The sequence below is a fragment of the Fringilla coelebs genome, assembly GCF_963513975.1.
Source record: "Fringilla coelebs genome assembly, chromosome: 23".
NCBI lineage: Eukaryota > Metazoa > Chordata > Aves > Passeriformes > Fringillidae > Fringilla > Fringilla coelebs.
This window is the reverse complement of record NC_140049.1, coordinates 2005312-2028905: the sequence shown is the minus strand read 5'-3', so window position 1 is coordinate 2028905 and position 23594 is coordinate 2005312. Positions and strand designations below refer to the sequence as shown.

The 23594-nt window shown below is 53.8% G+C and overlaps 2 protein-coding genes across 2 annotated transcripts; both read right to left on the bottom strand.

Annotated features, from left to right (window-relative positions):
- Positions 1 to 935: 935 nt before the first annotated feature.
- Positions 936 to 11547, bottom strand: LEMD2 (LEM domain nuclear envelope protein 2). Its single transcript, XM_084220571.1, has 9 exons — positions 10123 to 11547; positions 8962 to 9002; positions 7799 to 7874; positions 6541 to 6617; positions 5816 to 5895; positions 3907 to 4052; positions 2838 to 2939; positions 2654 to 2756; positions 936 to 1609 (listed from the first exon to the last, which is right to left on the bottom strand). Exons 1-9 carry the CDS (start codon positions 11537 to 11539, stop codon positions 1459 to 1461), a joined length of 2193 nt encoding a protein of 730 aa, XP_084076697.1. The 5' UTR covers positions 11540 to 11547; the 3' UTR covers positions 936 to 1458.
- A 5463-nt stretch (positions 11548 to 17010) lies between these two features.
- Positions 17011 to 19863, bottom strand: MLN (motilin; the record flags this gene model as incomplete). The annotated part of the gene is made up of 4 exons (XM_084220852.1): positions 17011 to 17120; positions 17179 to 17281; positions 18400 to 18522; positions 19747 to 19863. 4 exons carry the CDS (start codon positions 19861 to 19863, stop codon positions 17011 to 17013), a joined length of 453 nt encoding a protein of 150 aa, XP_084076978.1.
- Between the last annotated feature and the right edge of the window lie 3731 nt (positions 19864 to 23594).

Sequence of the window (23594 nt, the reverse complement as noted above, 5' to 3'; positions counted from 1 at the left end):
CACCCACACCCAAAAATTTGGGGTAAGAGCCTCCTCCATGCAGGATATTCCCCATTTAATGGGAAAGATCTCCTGGTTTTGCTCCTGGAGAGCTCTGCTCCACCCACGGGGGGAGAGGTGCAGACTCTGCCAGGTGAGCAGGCACAAGGAACACACCTGGAGTGGCATCACCTGCCCAGGGCTGTGCCCTCAGCCAGCCCAGAGCCCGGGACAGGAGCAATCCAAGCATCCAGCCCCAGGATGTCCTCAAGGAGAGCAACATCCAGGGGCTACAGGGCTCAAATCACTGCTGGCTTCACCCTGCAACTCCTCCTGCCTGAGGCCAGCAAAGGATTTGGGTCCTGCAGCCTCAGGAGCTGCTGCAGGGCCCTGGGAAGAGCAGAGCAGCAGCTCCTCTGCCGAGCCTGAACTGCCACACACACTGGTGCCATTTCCTGGGAAACAAACATTCCTTCACCGGACAGAAAGAGAAGCTGAAGTAACCAAGTGATTACAGACACGAGATACGATGCAGCAGGGCTGGGACAGAGCCAGGCTGCTCCTGGGACCCACAGGGGCTGCAGGAACAGCGACAGTTCCCAGAGCTGGCACCTCCCTGCTCTGACACAAACACAGACACTGCAGCTGCCCAGCTCAGACACGAGCACTGAGCCCTCAGAGCCCCCCAGAGCTGCTCTGGAACAGCCACGGAGCAGTCCTGGGCTGCAGCCACAGGAAAGCGCCTTTAGAAGCTCCCTATATCCTTTATTTTCCACCCAAATTCCCCGCCACCCCCCCCAAAAAAATAAAAAAGCACACAGACTGCAGACTTAAAGGTGTAACAGGGTCACAAACTCTCCTCCACCACCCCCAGCCCAGCCCACCAAGGCACGTCAGGCTCCCCCCTCTCTCCAGGCCCACCTTCACCCAATTCCCTCCCTCCCAATTTTGGATGGATGAAGCCAACACAAAACATTTTCCTTGCTGGGAAGCAGCAAGTGCTTCCTCACTGTCTTTGCACTGATAAAAACAAACGCAAACAAAGACACGCCTGCAACTGCCACCCTAATGTTTCCATGGGAAATGTTATCTTTCAGCACATTCCCTGATGGACTCTGCCACCAGTTGGCCTTTGTAGAATTGAGGTCAAATTTTGCACCCCCAGGCTCTGGCAGAGCCCCCCAGCCCTCGAGAGGGGTGTGCAGTTATTCTTTGTAGGCTGTTGTTTGCTTGCCACGGGAGCCAGGTCTCTGTGGAAGGCTCACTTTGGTGCAATCCCAGCTTCCCACCAGCTCAAGCCCATCTTCTTTCCAAGCCAGTATTGCCCTGAACGTGTGTGTTTGGAGAGTTTCAGCAGCGAGAGCAAACAGAGCCGTGCAACCCCCAAGCCCGGGCCAGGCCCTGCTCCTCCCACCACCAGCGAGGGCCCCGAGGCCTGCACAGGGTCCGTGTCCCACCCTGCTGCTCCTCCTGCCGCCCTCAGTGCTCCGAGTCCGACAGGTACGAGGGCTGAGTCCATCTCCACACCAGCATGTCCTCCCCTGCCACCCTGTGCGATTCCGTCTGGATCCGGGACTCGTTGGAGGCCAGGAAATCCACGGCTCTCTCCCACACCCGCTTCATCTTTTTTCTGCAAGGAACAGCAAGAAAATAAATGAGAATCCCGAGCTGGTTGTGCTTCTGTGCCTGCAGCAACTGGGCCTGTGGATTTGGCTGCCTGCTGTTCCCTGGGCAGGCAGAGAAGGGCATCAAACAAACCCTGGTTTAGAGATTCCAGACCAGGGCATGGCCACAAAATCCTGCCCGGGGGGAAGCTGAGAGGCTCTGTCAGTGCCCTGAATTTCTGCCTCAATTTGTGCTGCAAAGGAACTCGATGAGCAAATCACCCACCACTGTCCTGCACACGGAGATCTCAGCCAGGGGGACACCCTGATGTTCCCCCCAGCTTTGGATCCAGCTGTCCTGAGCATCTCACACCCAGGAATGGCTCAAACAGCTGCAGTCATCCCTTATAGGAAAAGGAACCAAGTTTCTGCTACAGAGGGAGGATGTTTAACACTTCACAGGAAGACAAGGCAGCTCCATTTAACCAAAACACAAGCAATAAGCCTGCAGAAATGGAGCAAAGCACGAGGATCCAGCCCTGCAGCCCCACCACCCACAAAGCAATGACCTCAACCACAATTCCTGTCTGAGAAAGCCCCAAACCAACCTGAGAAAACACCAAAGCCAACCAGAGAAAACCCCAAACCCAATCATCTCGCTCCAGCTCCCTTCCCAGCTGCACAACTCAGCTGGCCCCTTTCCAGGCACACAATCACTGCAGAGGAGCCTCAATATTCTGTTCTGGCTGGGAAAGGGGACAGCACCAAACACCCAGCAGATGAAGCAGAGGACATCTGAAGCTCCAGGTGCAAGCAAACCAAAGCCAGGTACTGCTGGACAGAACAAGGACAGCACACCTGTGGCACTGCACCAGTGACAGCACACCTGTACCTTGGGGCTGGCACAGTGATCTGCACCAGGTGCAGGCACTGCCTGAGCTGTGCCCAAGCCTTTCCCAAGCCAAAGGCTCCAGCCTTGTCCTGCAGAGCAGCTGCAGGGATTGATTTTGGAGCTGTGCTGAATCCCATCCTGCTGCTTCCAGCCCTCCTGAGTGCCCAGAGCAGCTCACCTGCTCTGAGGAGGGATCAGGCTGTCCCGCACGTGGAAGATGCCGACGTAGGGGTAACGCTCCAAATTCCGCTCCCATTCCTTGTAGTGGTCCTGGACAACAGCTGCAGGACAGGAGGACACAGCAGTGAGGGCTCAACCCTGCAGGAGCAGAGCAGGGCTCCCTGTGCTCCCACAGCTCCTACCTATGATCTTTTTCACCATCTCATACATGGCTTGTTCCTCCTCCTCCATCTTGCGCCAGCGATACCGGAGGTACAGCAGGATGCCCCAAAGGGTTATCAGACCTAGGAGAATAAAACCAAAGGGGATTCAGGAACTGGCAGCTGTGTGCTTGCTGGACAAAGTTTTAGTTCTCACACTGTGACCCAGGCCTGCTTGAAACTGAATCCCAATGATTCCTTTTGTTCCCCAGAGGATTTGCACCCCAAAACCCCCTTGGTGCTGCCCTCCCTGCAGCACAGGAGCACCTGTGGATGTGGGATGAGGTGGTGGCAAAGCCTCAGCATGGAGCTGCCCTCAGGAAAGAAACTTCAGCACAACCACAGGCCTCCCCCCAGGTCTGCAAATCCCAGAGGAGGCTTTGCCAGAGGCCTCCCCTACAAGGATCTCTCTGGAAGACTGTCAGGTCTCACTGCTCCATGGAGAGCTGCTGGATAGGGAAATAAAAGCCTGGGGCTCCAGTGGCAGCCCAAAATGCAGGAGATGTGTATGGAAGGTTTAGCACTTACAATGCCCCAACAGGACTTCAGTGTCTGCAATAAACAGAACTGTCCCTTGTCACCCCCTCCCTGTCAGGTTGGATTAGAAACTCCTGCAGTCACACAGCTCTCGTTATCACCTCGCTGGGTAAAACCCCTGTCTCAGCTGAGGCGTGACAGACTATTCCAATAAAACCTCCAACCCTGAAATGCTACAAGTCATTATTAAAGAGGCTGGAGGACTTGGGAGCTTAGAGCAAGAAAAAAAGAAAAACTGACTCCTTAAGGTAAGTTAACACACTTATTCTGCAGCCCATAATAATGGGCACTTGAGGAATACCCAGAGAGCTCATCAGCTGCCTGATTTAAAGCAACTTTTAAGCACTCACAGCACAAGAGGAGGGCTGTGGGTCTCCTGTGCTGCCAGAACAAAGGTTAATTAGACATTAACTCATCAGCAGATTTATTTCATCTCTGTTAGGTGTTTCCTATGGCTGAGCAATGTGTGATCACAGAGCTTCATCCCTGCAGCTGAGCCCCAAGAGCCACTTACTCCAGAAGAACAGGAACAGGTTCATGATGGCCGTGACCACGGCCCGGCGGAAGCGGCAGCCCAGCCCCATCTGGGGATGGGCAGATTCCAGACAGAATACTTCCTCCACGCTGGTAACAGGCTCTGACAGGTCCCTGCCTTTCAACCTGATGGGAAGAGGAAGAAAATCTCACTGAAGAGAGCAAGCTGCAACTGCAGTCTTTAATCAAGGCCGGGAGAACAACCAGACTGCGGATGCAGCTGCTCGCAGGAAATGCCCCCACACCCAGGCAGAGCCTCCTGCCAGAACATTTGGGGACTGGCTGCTTAGCCAGGGATGGATGTGGCTCCAGGAAGGCAGCAGGGCTGCAGCTCCCACTGGCACGCTGAGTATCCCTGCACTGCCTCTCTGACAGCCCCTCTCAGCGTGCACAAGATTGAACTTGGAATTGGGTTCCCACCTCCCAGCACGGAGATGGAAACGTTCCCTGAGTCAGAGTCACTGCTCAGCCCCAGCAGTGGGAGCTGAGGGACCCAGGCTGGGAGCAGGAGCAGCTCAAAGAGTGGCAGAGCAGCAGCAGAGAGCCATCAGCTCCCCTCTCTGCAGCACTGCTGCTCCCAAATCCAGACTCACTCCACACTGAGCCATTCCCAGAGCACACAGGCACCAAGGGGTCCAAGGGACAGCCAGCAGACCCAGGGGAACTGCAACAAAGGGCACTGTATTTTTTAAGCTCCTAATTATGAACAGCCCATTAGACTAAGAGGTTTGCTGATTTACAGGTGCTCAGCTCATGAACCGCAGAGAGCTTGGCTGGTTCTGGGTTCTGCAGGAGCTGCACACACACGGTTGTTTCCCACCCCCTGGTCTTATTTACAACCCAAATTCCACAGAAGCATTCAAAACATGCAGCAGAATCACCCAGTGCAAAGCTCATTTTCAGTCCTGCCTCTCAGACTAGCAACTAAAAAACAATCTCATGTAGCTAAAAATGCCAGGGGCAGGGTTTTGGGGATGCTGCCATGCCGGCTCTGGGGAAGCAGAGCTGTTTGGGGACCAGCCAGCAGAGCTGCTAATTAACGAAATAAAAAGTGGGAGGATATTGTATCCCACAGCTTCTGACTGGAAATGTGCTGGAGTATAAAAATACAAAATTTGAAAACTCTGCATCCCAGCCCACCTACAAATCCAGCCCTGCCCCTAAGGAAGCCGTGCCCCGTCCTGGGAATTTGCACAGCCCAGGAATCAAAGCAGCAGATGCTGTCTGATCCGTGGATCAAGCAGCAGCTGCAGGAATATTTAAGAGCAAATGGAGCAGTGGGAATTCCAACTAGCTTGCCCACCAACCCCAACACCACAACTGCTGCAATTCACTTAATCAGAGACACATTTAGCAACGTGAAAATGCAAACAACTGTTAAGGCTTTAGAGTTCGAGCAGACTGGAGGCAGCCCACGCTTCCCAGAGGAAGGTGATGATGGCTGCTGACTCTGAGAAAAGTGACCTCGTGGGCAAGTTAAGGAAGAGCTGTAGGCACAGGAGCATGGGCAGGACGCCAGGACCACTCCACAGGAGGCACAACACAACCACTGATGGCCACAAGCAGCCCTGACCTCCCACCTCCATCTCACCTGCAACACATCCCTGGACACAGCGTCCCACAGACTCCTGGAGGGAGCCCAGTTCCCACCCTGCTGCAGGGCTGTACTTTTCCTTTGGAAGTTTGCCCAGCAAGCTCAGCCACAGCCAATCCCAGCCCAACAAACTCTGGGAGCTGAAGGGCACCACTGACCCTGTCAAATTCCACCCCAGCCAACACCCAGATCCCCAACTTTAACACAGTGGGCTCCTGCCCACCCAATTCCCAAATCTCTGCTGTTGTTCAGTATCAGCAGATCCCTAACTTTGACACAGTGGGTTTCTGCTCACCAAATTCCCAAATCCTTGTTGCTGTTCAGGATCCAGTGCAGGGCAGCTTCAAACTTCTGTGAGGAACTGCCAGTTACATTCTGTGCAAAGGAAGCCATAAGAAGATTAGCCCTCCATACATTTAAAATACTGACCAACATGATTTCATTACAGCAGTGGGAAAATTCATTCCATAGGGGCTGAACCCAGGTTAATTCTTATCAGGATTCTGCAAACTGGAGGGAGGAGAACTAAGCCTGAAGATCTGCCTGGCCTAAAGTCTCCTGACTGGGGAGACGATGCATGAAGCACTCGGTGAAATAACACCATCCCAGACTGTTAGGGCTAACCACTAAATACAACATAATCTTACTGACAGGTTACCAGGAAAGAAATGGAATGCTGGATCAGAGCAGTCTGTCTCCTGACACTCTGCAGTAGAGAAAAATCCTTCTTCTGCCCAGCCCTCAATCCAGGGAAATTTCTGGTTGCACAAGACTGATGGCTCCAGTGAAACAACAAACCATTAAGATTTACAGGGGGTGAAATCAGAGATGGAGGAGAAAATGATTTTCAAAAGAACTGCTGAGAACAGGACTGGCCAAAGGGGAAGTGAGAGATATGGGAGAGAATCAAAGCAGGATGAGGAAGCAAAATGGATGGTGAATTGTTTTAGTGTCTATTATTTATTGCTTTATAAGAGACTAAGCACTGGGTTGTAACAATGCTGCTCAGAGCCCACTCACCAGCACGTGATCCTTCACTTCACTAACCCAAATGCATTTGCTTTTTAGGTTCTCAGGGTTTCCACATTCAAAATTACCTGGTAAGAAAAGTCAAATAAAAAAATCATGTTTGTAAAAAAAGCCTTTGAACAGCTCAGAACCAGGCTCTGAATGTACACCAAGAAATGCTCTCCTTTCCAATCAGCCCCAGCAAAATGATTCCAGGGTGAGATTTATACTGCAGGCAGATCAGATGACTATTAATAAAATGCTCAGCCACTGAACAGAGGTTGGATAAGGGCAATCAAACCTCTCACTTCAGAGCTGCTGCTGGATAAGGGCAATCAAAGTTGACACTTCAGAGCTGTTGAACACACAATGAGGGGGAAAGTATTGCTTCTGCCCCTTGCAGAGCACAGAACCACAGCTGCCACCAGGTATCAGGTGTGGAGCTAATGATCGGTGTTCAAAATGCCTCCAAGGAGCTGAAATCACAGCTCTGCCTCCAACCCAGGCAGAGAAATGCTGGCAAGGCACTAAATCCTCTAAATCTTGCCTCACCAAGTTGACTAAACAAATGTGCTAAGTAAATCTGGTGGAAATCCGAAGTCAGATTTGAAAAGATTTAGGAATTCTGTGCAGCTTCAGTATCCAAAGGTTTCAGCCTTGAGGTCTGAAATGCAGAAAATGGAACTGAAACCCTTTCACTGATTACCACTGCTGTGAATCTTGCTGAACCACTCCCTGCTCATACAGTGGATTTCTAGCAGCCTACTCCATCCCAAAATACCAGTGATGGGCTGGATTTACTCCTGGAGTAGGGACTGTGCTGGGTCAGCTCCTCATCTCAGAGAGCCTGTCCCACTGCGTGGTGAGGAAAAGGAGAGGCACTCACACATCTGCCACCACATTTCAGCAGAAATGACAATTTCTTAGGACACTTCATATTAGAACATATCAGTTTACACTCCTGCCTCTATCCTGAAGACAATTTCAAGCTGTTGGTAGAAAAGAATAACAAACCCAACCAATCCTACCTGAAACTCCCAACACTTCAAGCACAAACAAGGCCCACTCACCCAGGCAGGGTGACAGGAGTGCATCAGCCAAGCATCACTCAGAACAAAAATAAACCCACCTTCCCCTGTTTTCCTATTCCCTGCCTGCCTCAGAAGCCCTCAAAGGGAACTGTCTGTTCCATCAACCCCTCCAGAGTGGGACAGGAGCTGGGAGAGGCAGCTCCTGCAGTTCAGCAGGGTGGGGATGTGCTGGCACTCACCTGCCTGCACGGACAGGTAGTTGTAGAGCTCGTGCAGCATGGCCATGATCACGTCCTTGTGCTTGGCCTGGCAGAACTGCAGGGCACAGACAGGGACAGGGACACACATCAGCAGTGGCATGGGGACAGTGGGAATGCAGCTCCCAACACCAGACAGAACCACAGCCCTGGAGTCTGGCTCAGTCCTGCAGCACCAGCCCCAGGCACATCTCCTGAGCAGGGGAACATTCCAGGCACAAGGGACCCTGAGCATCTTCTGGGTGAGTTTGAAGGTCCTTTCCAGCCCAAACCAGCCTGGGATTCTGGGGTTCTGTGAGGTGCCACCAACCCACAGTCCAGCCTGCAGCACCAGCCTCGGACCCACCACTGATGGATCCATCACCTCCAGAACTTCCCAGCACAGCAGAACTCAGAATCCAACACAAAACCTTCTCTCTCCTAACCATGGAATGTTTGGGTTGGAAGGGACCTTTAAAGTTCACCCAGTTCCACCCCTGAGACCTTCCCCTATCCCAGGTTGCTCCAAGCCCCATCCAACCTGGCCTTGGGCACCTCCAGGGGTCAGGCAGCCACAGCTGCTCTGGGAATTCCATCCCAGCCCCTCCCCACCCTCCCAGGGAAGGATTTATTCCCCAAATCCCATCCAAACCAGCACATGGAATCCTGGAATGGACTGGGTTGGAAATGATCACCAGGCCAGGGACCTGCCACTACCCCAGGCTGCCCCTTTATCCACTATCCAACCTGGCCTTGGGCACCTCCAGGGATGGGGCAGCCCCAGCTTTTCCAAAAATCCATCCTGACAGAGGGAGCAGGGCTGTGCAGGCACTCCACGGTGGAGCTCAGGGAATTAGCTGGATTAAATCTTGCACTGTTAAAGCTGAAAACAGCTTTATTGCAAACCAATACCACTGCTGCTACAACTGTTAAAAAAGAAATTGATTCACGTAATTGGGAATTTAAATTTTTATCTTTCAGAGTCTCATACACACTCCTAATTTCATGTGGCCCATTAATTTTCAACTCATCAAGTCCCAATTTTTCTGTAAAACGATAGAACTAATCATTTTACAGTGATACTGTTATGGGTGGAATAGACTACCTGGAATAATCACTGTTCTGTGAGAGCTCACAAGATTGAGAATAAATAAATAAATGCTTACATCATCCGTTCTTTTGTCACAATCCACAGGCAAGAGATTAACTAGGAGAGAGAAGAGGGTGAGTTAGCTGGCTGCAAACAAGAGCTTTGATCAAGAAAATAATTATCTTTTTAAAAGCAGGCTCAACTTAAAGCCTGGTTCTGCTATTGTTCATCTCCCCCTGGCAGCACCTGGAGATGCAAAGAGCCCCTCCAGGAGCTGCTTTGGGAGCAGCCCTGGGGAAAAACACACCAGTGATGGAGCTGATGAATGTGTTCAGCTGGGGACTGAAAACTGGGGCTGGATGTTTTAACAGCTCCTGTTTGAGAAGCTTCACGCTGATCTTTACACCCCAGTGCTGACTCTTGCTGCCCACCAGGGTCACCTGAAATATCCCAGCACAGCCAGGGAGGGAAATGAACCCTCTGGAGGGCTGAGTGCAGCTCTGGGCTCTGCAGGGCTTCAACAGCTCCTGGCACCTGTGGCACAACCCAAACTTGGGCACCACTCCTGCCTCCAGAGCTCCTGTCACAGCTGGAACAGGACAGTCCAGTGACAATGGGCAGCTTTATCTTGGCTTTGGGAATGCAGCAGCTTTCCCAGCCCACACCAAGGGCACAGTGTGCCCAGGCTCAGGACCAGCACCTTTCCAAATCAGCACCCAAACCCTCCTTTGTTCAGCTCAAAGCCTGAAATATCCCCATTTCCAACCATTCCAGCTGGGGAACTCTGCCTTAAAAACCAGTTGCTGGGGAAACCCCTTTTCATTTCACACAGAAGAGAGAGAGACACACCTGAAGTGCTGAATTTATCTGCTGCACTTCCCCCTTGGACAGAATAAAGGCTGGGAAGGGCCGTGCTGGCAGAGGGAACATCAAAAACACACCCCAGGTACTACACAGACCTCGTGTCACACCATAAAATCCATCCTTGGCCAGCAGGAAAGGCACTCCACATAAACCCTGGTTCTGGGGGACTGAAGGCCAAACTCACTTGGAAAAACCAAACTTTTGATTTGTTCCCCATGACTAACAAGGTTCCCCATAGGAAAAGGGACAGAAACAGAGATGTCAGGTTATGGCAATGAGAATGATAAATGTGATGGGCATGGAAGCAATAAAGGGAAAGCAGGAAGACAGGTGAGGAATAAAGTTTAAACGAGAATTAAACCAGTGCACGTACAGCGCTCCTCTCTCCCGTCCAGCCAGCCTGACCCAGCCATCTTCACCACGAGGATGCCCAGAAAAATCAGCAGCAGCACCAAGCTGGCGAAGCAGAGGAACTGGGACAGGTAATACTCCAGGCCTTTCCCCTTTCCCTCGGGCTGCTGCCTGGGCGCTGAGCGCAGCAGGGCCGTCCGTGGGGTCACTCCGTGCCCCCCATCGCTGGCTGCCCGCCACGGGAAGCGCCGGATCAGCCCCCCAGCCCTGCTGCCCGCATCCCGCTCTGCCTCCTTCCCAACGCTGGAAGCCAGGTCCTCCTTCCCTCTCCTGAACAAGCTGCTGAACCTCCCGGGGGCTGCCGAGGAGCCCCACTGGGTGCTGGGGGTCACCTCGCTCTCCCGTCTCCACCAGCTGTTGGAGGAGAGCCCCCTCCTCTCCCCCGCCGTGTCCCAGGCAGCCCGGGAGCTCTGCGCCCCAATGCCCCCTCCCGATGTCCCCCAATGGCTCCTGGATTTCTCCTCGCTGGGAAGGGGTTTGGAGCCTGCCGAGGAGCCCCAGTAGGGTGTGGAGCTCAGCCCCCCAACCCCATCCAACCCCGAGCCCGCCCGGCTGCCGAGCCCCCCGCCCCTCTCTGCCGAGGGGCTCCACTGGGATGTGGAGTTGGAGCCCCGGAACCTGTCCAGGGTGGGTCTCAGGCCACTGCTGAGCCCCCCACTCCTCTCTGAGGCGCCCCACTGCAGTGAGGAGCCCCGAAACCCATCCAGGGTGGCCCCGAGCCCCTGGCTGAGGCCCCGGCCGTGCTCTGCCACATCTCTGGATGTCTCCCAGTGGGACGCAGAGCTCAGCGCCCCGGCCCTGTCCGCCCCAAGGCCCCCGAGTCCCCCGCTCCTCTCTATGGACGTGTCCCACTGCGAGGGGGAACTGAAGCCCCCGTGCCCGGCCAGGGACGCCCCCAGCCCACCGCCACCTCTCTCCACTGTCGTCCCCCACTGCTCCGAAGGGCTCAGCCTCCCCAGACTGTCCCGGGAGGGGCCGCTCTCAACCCTGATGCCTCCGGCCCGGCCCGGCGGGGACCCCCGGGGGTCCCCCCAAGACTGCCCGCCGCTCTCCCCTGACGTCCCCCAGCGGGACGCGGGCGGCCGCCCCACTTCCTCCTCCTCCTCTTCCTCCTCCTCGTCCTCCTCCTCATTCTCACGGGCGGCCGCGCCGGTGAAGCCGGAGCGCTGCCGCGAGGGCGAGGCCTGCGGCGGCCCTGCGGAGGAGCGGCCCGGGCTGGGCGGCGCGGTGCGGCCGCTGCGCCGGGCCGCCGCCACCTCGGCCCGCAGGCAGCCCAGCTTCTTGATGTAGACCTTGCGGGTGGTGGCGGTGATGGGCCCCGGGCGATAGCCGAGCGCCAGCAGCTCCTTGCGGAGCTCCGCGTCCGTCAGCTCCGCCATGGCCGCGCCAGGCCCCGCCGGAAGCGCCCCGCGGGCGGGAAGCGACGCCGCCATCTTGGGAGGGGCTCCGCGCGCCCCTGGCGCCGCCATGTTGGGAAGGGCACGGGGCGTGTGGGGAAAGGGCGCGGGGGGCGGGCGCCATGTTGAGAAGGTCAAGGGGGGTGCGGGCTCCGTGGCCTGAGGGAGCGGCGCGGAGCGGGAGCTGCTCCCTCAGGACTGGGGAAAAGCGGGAGAAATGGGGAAAGCAAAAGGCGAAACTGCCTCATCTGCGCAATGAGCCGGTGTCGATGATGGGTTGTCCCCCATCGCTGTGGGGAGCAGCTCCCGCCCCATTCACCCTGATGTTCTGACATTTTTAAGGCCATTCTTCCAAAAATGTCCCTTTCCCAGCCACCTGCCACCCCCACACGCGGTTCCATCATCACTGCCCAGTTGCTGAGCTCTGCCAGAACCTCAGGCAGGACCAGGATCCAAATCCATGAAATATTTCCCGGCAAGGGGGGGTCTTTCCACCACCCCACACCTAAACCAGCAAACCCAAGCGTTGACTTGTAAATTTATTTTGGCACAGCTGTGATGAACAGTAATTGCTTTTTCCTGCTGCCGCCGCTAAAGAAAGCGATGAAAGCGGCTGAAATACGGTGGCGTCACGTCGGAATTTAATTAAAGGTAATGGCGCTGAGGGCTGGCTGCGTGCCACGGCAGGTGATGGATGTGTGACACTGGGGTGGGGGACACGCCGTGGTCCCTCAGGAATGGCACCTGTGGGGAGAAGGAGGTTTCCAGAGGAGCATGAAGCTGAAAGAGCTGAGCTGTGCCTTCCTGACATGGATCGCAGAATCCCAGAGTCAGCGAGGCTGGGAAATCCTTCCAACACCATCGAGTCCAAGCTGTGACCAACCCACACCTGAGGGCCGTGTCCAGATTTCCTCAGACACCCCAGGGATGGGGACTCCAAACTCCCTGAGCAGCCCCTTGCAAAGCTAACAACCCTTTCCATGGAGAAATTCCTCCTGATGTCCAACCTGACCCTCCCCTGGCACAGCATGAGGATATATCTTCTTGTCCTGCTACTAATCCTTGTTTCAGGAACCCTCTTCCTTAGCAGGTCCCCAAAGCTCTCCTCACTCTTCCCAATTTATCCAAGAAAGCAGCAACAAGATGCTGAGATTTGTTTGTCAGGTTGGCAATAGCAAATACATCCTCAGCAGAGGCCAGGGAGCCCATTAAAAGAGCAAACTCAGCTGTGCTGGGAAGTGTGAACGCGCTAAGCTGAGCTTCCTCAGTGCTCCTCTGCCAGCTCATGATGTGGAGAGGGGTCTAATGTAAATAAAAAATTCCAATTTGCTCCTATCACACGGATCCTGTGAGCTCACAGCTCTCACTTTGCAGAAGCTCTGCCTGGGCATGCAGCTGTGCGCTGGCTGAGCTGGTGCAGACCTGGGAATTAAATAACTCACCTTTTTCTGGAGAAAACAGCAACAAAAGCCCAAACCCATCCTTTCAACTTGTGGTTCTGCCCATCATGGGAATTACCCCAGGCCCAGCAGCCTCATTGCACAATCTTTGGAGGGGAAGACATGGGATTGCTGTTGGACAGCTGGAGGGTGGGGGCAAAGCTGTGATTCCTCCTCAGAAGGAGGTTGGCAGCACCAAAGCTCAGCAGGATCAGGTGCCTAGTCTTTGTGGAGAGAAATCCACGACCCCTTTCCCTTCCTCCCCATGGGAGAATGCCTGCCTTCCCTGGAAGGCATTTGGGCCCCACAGGGAAGGCAGCAGGAACAGACATGTCAGACCCGATATCCCCATGGGCAATCTTTGTTCCCATCCCCTGCCCACAGTGCCAATGCTGAATTTGACAGTGGATTTTCTATTTTTGCAGCCCCTCCATCATCCTCAAAGCTCTGGGAGCACCAAGCGGTGCCGAGGCTGCAGATGGGCTCGGAAAAAAGCGTTTCTTGGCTGGAAACAGCCAGAGCTGGCTGTGGGAAGCTGGGACAGCACGGAGGGACAGCCTCCACCTTCCCTGCGAGCCCAGAAGCTGCCTCAGAGCTGCTGGCAGCGGCTCCCATGCCAGAGGAGCAGACGCGCCGCGCCAGCTGCTCCGGTTCTGGCAGCCCAGGGACAGGGCTGGTGTGAGCAGAGCCCTGGGAATGGATCCGTGCTGGAGCAGGGAATGGCTGCACCCCAAACCCCGCAGCTGAACCCCTCACCGCTGACTGATGGGCTGCCATGTCCCCACCCACCTCCTTATCCCTGGCTGTTGGGTGCCAGCCCTGCACATGGCACCCAGGGAAGTGTCAGGGCTTTCTTGGGAGCCGACTGTGCCCGTTTGTCACCCTGTCACTCACAGCCACAGCACAGGTGTGACCCGAGAGCCCTCTGCCTTCCTGGGCCTGCTCAGTTCCTTAGGAAGTCAGGGGTGACTCCTTTCCTTCCTCTTCCCCCAACTATTGGGCTGCTTATCCCACCATGAAATTCCTGTTTGGTTTCTGGAGCATCAGATTCTTCCTGCCTGTCTGCAGGTGTGATCTGGGTGCTGCTGGCTGCCAAAGCACCTTCCAGGGCAGGGGAAAATGGAGATCTGTCCTGAAACCTGGAGAACACTTCCTTCCTATCCAGAGCCAGAGCCCTGACAGCCTGGAGGGGGCTGGTTGGGGTCCTTCCATCTCTTTCCAGTGGAAATGTTTCTGCTTCTCCTGCTCAGGCCCCTGGGGGTGGAAGGAATTTACTCCCAAAAGCTGAAGGTGTACTTTGGTGCCTGTTTGGACACCACAGTTGGTGCTGCAGGACAGGACAGGGGTTCGTGTGGTCTCTGTCACAACCAGCCATTACATCCTGAGCTCATTTATAACTGGGACAACTGGGATGAGCCACTGGCAGAATCCATGGCCAGGGTCAAAACTGGCCCTTGCTGATGCAGCTTGTCTGGGTCCAAGGGCAAGAGCAGAGTCCTGCTGGTGGATCTCCCTCTGGAATTTTCCACAGCGTCAGCCCCACCATCACCCCAGTGGGAAATGGTCCAGGAACCAAATCCAAGAGTCTCATGTTCACTTTCTTTCTTTCCATCACTGGAAAACTTTCCTTCCTGGATGGCACAGGGGAGGTGTTAGCCTGGAAAATGACAGGACTGAAGGAGCTGGGAAAAGGGCACACTGGCGGGACAGCTCTGACCCACAGTGGAGCTTATGGAGGGGGAAGTTTTCCCTTCAAGGGGGAATTCTTCTTTGTTTTCATGTGGCAAAATCAAACCTGGCATAAAGGTTTGGGTGTCTCTGAAGTAACAAGGCAAGAGGTGCCCTCTGAAGCGAACAAGACTCTGACCTTGCTGCACACAGCTGTAACTGTGGCACAGCTCCTCCTGTGATTGCCACGCCAGCTCTTCCATGGATATCACCCCTCTGCAGATGGAGCTCCTGCAGCCCAGACTGCTCTCACTCCCAGCCTAATGGAATGTGTTATTTCCCATCTCCCTCCCACTCAGAGTCATTACAGAGCTTCCACAGCTCACACTGCCTCAGCATTACTGGGAGCTTCCTGGAGCTGATCAGTCCCTGGACAAGGAGCGTGCCTTTGGATCAAACATTAGAGCTGTAATCCACTGCACGCTGCCTGTTCCATTACCCATTGGGAGCTTTCTCCTCTCCCCAGGGCTGCTTACAGCAGAGTGCTCCGAGGGGTGTTGTTCCAGCACAAACAGAGCTCTTGGAATGAGCTCAGTGAGAGCAGAACTCCTGTTAGGTTGGGAGGATAAAATTGGATTGGAATTGGATATATTCACATACGTACCATTGATCTCATCCATCCTTACTTTACATATGTTGGATTTCCTGCTGCCAGCAGAGAGGAGTAGCTCTCAGACAAGCCAAAGGTATGGAAATGGAGAGCAGGATGTTCAAATGGAATTAGGATTTCACCTTGGGGTGTGTTTGAGAGGCAGGAGAAAGGGCAGAGTGCAGTTCCCTCACACTGTGCCTGGCACAGCTGCTCCTCTCTATGCTGGTGGATTTACAGCACCAGGCTGACAGGAGCGGTTTGGACACAGGGAGGGGCTCCTGCATTCTCCAGCAGTGTGGGAATGTTCCAGAGCACTCTCCTGGAACAAGGAACTGAGTTAGGGACACACGGGTTCCCCCGTTGTGTCACCAGTTTGGCCAGGAGGTCTGGTAAAGGTTTGCCTCGATTTCCCTCATTGCTAAAAGGGAGGGATAAGGCTTAATACTCCTCAAAGATTGATTCCTCAGGCTCTGACACTTTCACAGAATCCCAGAATCCTTGAGGTCATAAAATACCTCTGGGATTATTGAGTCCAACCTGTGCCCACCCTGAGTACTGAATGCCACCTCCAGGTGACACCTCCAGGGATGGGCACTCCAAATCCCCCTGGGCAGCCCCTTCCAGCCCTTTCCATCAGGAAATTCCTGGTGATGTCCAACCTGACCCTCCCCAGCCCAGCCTGAGGCCGTTCCCTCTGCTCCTGTCCCCATTCCCTGGGATAAGATCCCAAATCCCCCCCGGCTGTCCCCTCCTGGCAGGGAGTTGTGCAGAGCCAGAAATTCCCCCTGAGCCTCCTTTGCTCCAGGCTGAGCCCCTTCCCAGCTCTCTCAGCTCCTCACAGGACTCTGTGGGAAAACACAGGAAAACAGGGATGTTCTCCAAAACCGGGAGCCTTTTCTCTCTCTTCTTTCCCACATTGGACACTCCCCATCTGTTTGAGAGGCTTGCAGGATAGAAGACACAAATCCTCCTTTTAATTACGCTGCACATTTATTATCTCACCTCAGATTTTGTTAATCTCTCTCACAAATTTTGTTTACATAAGTGGAGTCTTCAGCTTGAGCAGCTCCAGCGCTTTCTCTTCTGATCCTGCAGATATCAGTCAGCTAAATAGAAAAGAGAGAAAAGCACAAGTGTCCTTAAAGCTCTGGAAAGACTGAATGAATGCCAGATTTATGTGTTGTTTCCTCCTCCTCAGCTCTGCAGCTGAAAGCTCAGAAGCAAACTGGGATGAGCACAGGCAGAGCAGAGCAATCCCACAGGGAGAGCTAGACCCCCTTTCCTGGGCTTAAACATCCCAGAAAAGGCAAAGGCTCAGGGACAGCCCCATCCCACCATCCCTCAACCTGCAGGCAGGGAGAGCTGCACAACAGCCTGCCCCTGGATATTTGCTGCTGCAATTCCCACACACGATTTCCCAAAGGAAAAGGAGGATTTGCAGCAAATTGCAGTGTAATTAAGTGTCAGTGTTAAGCCCCCGTGCAGGCAGCGAGGTGTTCCAAGCTGGCTGCACATGCTGAGCTGCCTCACAGGTACATTTGCTGTTACAAGCTCTGCTGGAAATTGTTCCCTGGAGACTGAGGACTTTTTGGGAGGAGGAGGAGCAGGGAAGTGGCAAACAGAGCTGCTGGGAAGGGTTGTGCTGCTGCTTCCAGTCAATATCAGCTCTGGGCAGCACCTTAGGAGGGAATAAACTACCCAGAAGGGTGCACACGGGAGCGGTTGGGATCTGAGGGCTCCACAAAGTGAGCAAACACGACACAAAAACCCTTCTGGGGAATATAAATATCTCTGTGCTGATGAGCTGGTGAGAAGAAGGAAAGGCAGAATTCCCAAGGCAGAAATCAACCCTCTGACAGTACCATCTGGGGTGTCCTGTAACAGCTCTGCCAGCAGTTTCTCCAGGACATCTTGGTATTTTTCCAGCTGCCTTGGGGTGAGCCAAGCTCTGACAGGAAGGGCCTGCTGTGGAGGAAACTAGAGAAGTCAGAACAAAAAGGTGAGGGGAGCAGAGAAGGGAGGTTGGGGTGCTGTGACCCCACTTGGATAGAGTTAGTGAAGGGTTTAGGATTTGGAGGGAAGAAGATGAGCCTCATGGGGAAAAGCAGCATTTTGAAGGCAACACACTCTTGAGTTGTTCAGAGTGTTGTTGCATAACCTGTGGGCTGGCTCAGAAATCCAGATAAAGGCACCTCCTGGCAGCAGGGATGCAAAGAAAATAATTTCTGAACCTTCTAATCCTCCACTGTGTGGCACATCGACCCTTCCAGCCTGAGCCTGCAGAGCTCCTGCCCTAGCAACAGCTGAGGACGAGCTGTGGTCCTGCTCCAGCCTGCTGGACTTGGAGCCAGCTGTGCCTGAAGCAAAGAGCTGTGTTCTGGTGCTGGCCAGCTGAGGGGATGTGCTGGGATTTCACACTTTGAACTGGGCATTTTGCTGTTTAAATCCTGTTACCAAGAGCTGGTGCATCACCAGTGCAGGAGGAGTTGTGCATTGAGCTGTGCCTTGGCCAAATTCCAGCCTGGCTGGTCCTGCTGTCTGTCCCTGTTTGGGGGGACCTGCACCCTCCTTTGGTGGCAGGGAATGGCTGAGCTCCCTGCAGGAGTGGCTGCCCACACAGGAAAGAGTTCCCTGTGCTAAAGTGGCAAAGCACAATTTTCAGACTTGGCTCGCCAGGTAAGTCTGCCTTTGAGGGCTTAGCCTGGCACTTCAATCCCTAAAATTGCCCATTTTCTGCTCTGTGTACAGACTTTGAGCCCAAGTTTTTAAACAAGGCTTCTCCACTGCAGAGAACTGTGGGGTCAGAGGTGACTCTGAGCAGGAGCTGAGGCAGAACTGGGAGTTCCTGCCTTGCACCTGGCTGGGCTTCACTGCCTGGCAGAGACCTCAAGCTGTTCTCATCTTCCTCAGGGAGAAGCTGTTGGGTCTCAGGGGTGACCTGGCTGCTGAATAACCAAGATAATTTGGGGTGGAGCTAAAACTTCTCTCTGATGTAAGCAGGCAGGCTGGCAGAGGACATCTCTTGGACTCCTTGTCCCCTGAATGTCCTCGTGGGCTTCTCAGAGTCAAATGGCTCCACATACCTGGAGGGTCTTGGCAGCATTGACATCCACACCAGATTGCTCAGAGAAACCTTCCTCCTCCAGCTGCTGCAGCGAGCTCAGGGATTTCTTCTGCCCTGCCTTGTTCCTCTCCTTTTCCTGCAGCTTGGGGGCAGAGAGCAGAGGGGGCAGTTGGTGATGCTGGGATCAGCAGCAAACCCACTCTGTGCTGTCCCAACAGCCAGGAATCCACAGTGGGATGGTGGAAGGGCCCATCTGCTGAGGCCTGAGTGCCCTTTGGGGACTGAAATCCAGCAGTGCTGGGGGCGAGGTCAGGTTACGGGGCCGGGTGTGAAGGTCTGCAGTAAACAGGAGCCACGTGTGGTGGGGGAACCTGTCAGCAGGAGATGGGAGCTGACAGCACTGGGACCTTTCCAGCTGTCCCACAGAACCTGGCCTAGGTCTGGGCTGGAGCACTGCAAGGAAATTGAACCCAGCCCTGCACGTGCAGAGCCCTGCATGTGCAGAGGTCACGTTTTCCCAGCCTTTCTGCAGGTCTGTAATGTCAGCCCATCCCCATTTATTTAGTTGTCTTCAGGACCCTCTGGAAAAAGCCAGAGGTGCTTTGGAATATGACATACACAGCAGGACATGTCAAATGTGGCACAGGCCGTGCTCAGTGTGCAGTGTGTGAGCACAGGAGGGGCAGAGACAGCCTTTGGGGACAGATTTCCCCTTTGTTCATCCAGAAACCCCCAGTCCCTGGCAGACACGGAGCTACAAGGGCTGTGAGGTACAAACACAGCCCATGTGCGCCCCCATCCTCCCCAAGGACTTTGAAGAATGCCTGTGCTCCCCACAAAAATCAATTGTTATCCAGGGGAGGTGTTGGGAATGGGATTTCTCCCGGTATCCGGGGGCTCGGCAGTGCGGGGGAAGCTCACTGGGGCTGTGTTTCAGAAGCTGCCGTCTCCGAGCCTGCCTGACACCTTTCAACGGTATTTGTTTCACTTCAAAAGGAAAAACGTTCTCTCGGCACGTCCCAGAGGTGACAACCAGCCGGGGGATGGTTAATTATTTGTTACAACAAAAGAGCCATCACTAGGCTGATGGGAGGCTGCAGCTGCTCTGGAAGAATTCCAGCGCCAGGAGAGGGAAAGGACCTGCTGGGACTGCAGGTGACACCCCCACAGGTGTGGCTGACCTTTGGTAGGGGGGTCCAGGCTCTCCCTTTTTATCTCACACCTTAAAAATCCCCTCTGCCTCCCCCCAAAGGTGTGGATTTTGGGAGGAGGATATCACAGTGTCTCTTGCTGATGATGTGCAGTGCAGTTTGGGGGATGTGAGTGGGAGAAACCTGTCCAGGTTTATTCATTCCAGAGGGGTTACCTGCATTTTCTGGAAGTCACTCTGGGTGAAAAAGGGCATGAAGCCTTGGGTCTGCTCAGCCAGCACGGACAGCAGGGACACCAGCAGCAAACTGGCCACCACCTTCCTCGAGACCATCCTGAGAATCTGGACAACACAGGAAAGGAGACACCAGGGCAGGAGTGGAGAGGGAGGTGTGACAAGAAACGCCTTTGGCTCTGCACCAGCTGGAGCCCAGCTCAGCCCCAGCCCACCTGAGAGATATTTACTCTTCCAATTGCTCCTGAGCTGAGAATAGAAGTGCCTTGACTGAGAATAGAAGTGCCTTGACTGACAATTCTCTTCTCAAAGCTGTTTGTGTAAACAGATTTGTTCTTGAGCAACATCTCCCGGGATTTCAAGCCCAGCCCTTCAGGACTGCTCAAGCCTCCCTGAGTTCTGGAGCCTCAGCCCTGCAGCTGTGTTGGTTTAAGACCTGAACACATCCAGAGCAAACCCATCAATCCCAGCACCAGCACGGCAAACAGAGATGCTGCAAAGAGAAAATCCTTCAAACAGCTGTTTTATTAATTTTTATTTTGATTTTCCTCACCACTGGAAACCTTCCTGGGTGGACTGGATCTCTTAAGAAGTCTCATTGAGTCCAAGGGAAATGGGAAAGGCATTTTCCAGCCCAGCTCTGTCTGAGCCTGGAATAAAGGGCTTTAAAACCCACCTCTGAAGTGATCTAACTGTGACTTCACGTCAGGAAAGGACTTATGTAAACATTGAATGTTCTCTTTAAATATTAAAATATTCTCTCTGGACAGACTTAATGAAGTCTGGTCCTACAGCTTAACTTCTCCACCTGATTGGAGCCTGATCCTTAATTAGTTTCAGCAACCTCTTGGTTTGGACATTATTGAGAAGACATTCTTAAGTTAGATTTGACTCCTGAATTAGATTTCCCATAAATATCAGCTGGTATTGAACCAAGGGCCAGTGGAAGTTAATAAATATTCACATGCTCTCCTCTCCCTTCCCTGGGCACTGCACCAGTGCCATCTCCCCCTGCTCACCCAGACTGGTGAGCCACCTCCTGCCCTGGGACATCCCAGGGTGTCCCAGTCCTGTTTCCTGCAGGGATCCAGGCAGGAATTCTCAGGCTCTGCCCTTGCAGTGCAACCTCAGCAGCATCAATCTTTGGTGCTTTTTCATTTGTTCTATCACTGCAGTAAATATATATATAAATAAAATACTGCTGAACACAAAGAAAATACACCCAGTCACTTCCTTCATCTCTTCTTGGCTAATCCTTTGGGAATTGATTCTCTCCCTCTTCTCCCAGAAAAACACCCACACAGACCTCTCCTTTCAGAAACAGCCCTGCTGAAAGCCCTCCCTTGCTTGGCCAGCAGGACCTGTATTCCAGCCCTAAGATCTGCAGCTCAGCACCTCTCCAGGCAGAGAGCACTTGGTGGATTTGCTTCCCAGTTCCAAAGGGAAAAGAAAAAAGCAGGAGGATCCCAAGTTCAGCATCAGCACTGCGAGCACACAGGGCTGGGACAGCTCTGCTCAGCCCCCAAACCCAGTCAAGTGCCAGTGTGGGGGCAGGAGGGGTGGGCAGCTGGCACAGTGACGGGACAGGACATCCACTACTGAGCTGTCTCCCAAAAAAACCAGCCATTCCTGGCTCTAGGACCTGTCTGAGGGTCATTTTCTGCCCAGGCTCAGAGGGCACCAGGGCTCCCCACAGCTCTGTGGCAGTGCCCGGTGTGTGCCAGGCACCCACAGGAGGCAGGAGCTGCTGGAATTGGTGCTCCCAAGATGGGGATGAGGGAAAAGCGTCTTCCCCCTTGTTTCAGCATCAATTTTGTTCCTTCCTCCCCCTCCTCTGTGGCCAAGAGGTGCCAAGACCTACCTGGGAGTGCAGGCACAGGACACTGGAGGTTGGAGCTCTTCTCCCTCCTGTCACACCTGGATGCTCCTGCTGGTTCTCATCCCTTTATAAACCCATCCAGGCACTGCAGTCACTCACCTGTGACCCTGTCCAGCTGCCTGGCCTGCATGGAAACGCCTTTCCCAGGCAGGGAATGTTATCTGCACTGGAGTTTTCTGAGTTTCTCGTTTCCAGGCAGATCCCCTCTGCTCCCTGCCCAGGTTCTTCAGCTGATCCTGGTGGTCCCACAGCTGAGGCAGATCAGCTGCTGCCTCAGTTTCTCCATCTCTAATTTAGGGAAATTCCTGTCTCCTGGCTTGTGTTTCTAGACACTGAGAGTGCAGGACAAGCTTTTTAGGAAGTGAATGTCCCAGCACTACAATGACACCTGTGTCAATTATACTTCTACTGTAATTGCAAATCACAGTAATATCAAAATTACCACTTTGAGTCTTCAAGTGGCTCCTTCTCCCATCCTCACTGAACGTGGCACACTGATCCCCCTTGGGAACACAAATCCTGCACTGTCATCCCTCTCCAGACAAACGAGGTGCTGAGAGAGGGAGGGAATTGTGAAGAACTCATCCCTGCTCTCCCAGGACCATCAGCCAGGAGCTGATGCCAGAGGGTTTGGGATCAGGCCAGGCACATCCTGGTGCTGCTCCTGAGGGAGTCTGGGAGCAGCCAGGCGAGGAGCAGGAGGGAAAAACGAGCTGGGAAGCCATTAAATCTCCTGCATCCACGGGTTCCATGGCTGGGAGAGCAGGGAGCAGCAGCATTCCTGCCTGCCCGGGGAGGGATATCGGGAACAGCCATTGCCCAGCCCCAGGAATGGCATTTGTCACCTGGGAATGCCATTTGTCACCTGGGAATGCCATTTGTCACCTGGCCCCATCGCAGCCAGTCAATAGGACACGAGCACAGCAGGTGTCACCAGGGACCTGCTGCTGTCACAGCTGTCAATAACGCTCGATTTGGGACAGAGCCCTCCTGAAAAGCCTCGTGTCCAGCACTCAGGTGCTTCCCAGTTCCCTGGGCATCCTCCCCAGCTTATCACCCACCCTGGGCACTGGAAAGCTCCCAGAGACTCCAGCACAGCTTTGCTCCCTGGAAACCTCCCTGGGAATGTGGCTGGGGGTGATGGAAAGGATGTCACCCATCCAGTGTGGGGTGACCCCTCCCTTCCCTAAACAATTTGCACAGACCCCATCCAATTCCCATTTTAATTGACTTTTCCAGTCCTTTTCTTCACGTGGTTATGATGGATGCAGCTGACGAGTCAGCAGATGGTGCTGGGAAGTGACAAATGAGTTACCAAGAAAGGTCACTTTTCCAAAGCACTGAACTTCCCCGTGTCTTGTCCCACTGTCCCTCCAAGACGCGTCCGGCTGGCAGCTTTCCATCCATCTGGGATGGAGCCTGATGCCTGGGGAAGGACAACCTTCCAAATCAAACAGAGGGATAAAAATTAATCATATCTGTATTAGCTGCATGCAGCCTGCCAGCTTCACCTCTTAATTATGCAAGAGTGCTCTGACAGGAAGGGATCGTGGGAGCTGAAAATAAAGGATCTGACTCCAGGTCTGGAAGTGCCAGGGCAGGTGGGAGCAACAGGCACCTCCTGGATCTGGCTTGGCCCAGTCCATAAATGCAGCTTTTGGCACATCCTGGCTGCAAAACAAGGATAAATGAAAATTAAAAATCCCAGCTGGAAGTCTCTCTGCCAGCTCTGTAATTCCAAAATTCCATCCTGCTGCATTCCTGGCACAGTTTGCAACCTGCAGCCCCTGAAACTCCCCTTTGGGCTGTGGTGCCAAGTGGCAGCAGAGGTTAGAGGCTCAACAGAAACATGCTGTGCAGGATGGGTTTGAGTGCAGTTCTGCTTGTTCTGAAAGTGAAACATTTGGCAAAACTGGGAGTCATTTTCCCAGGAAACTGGCAGTGGAGTGCA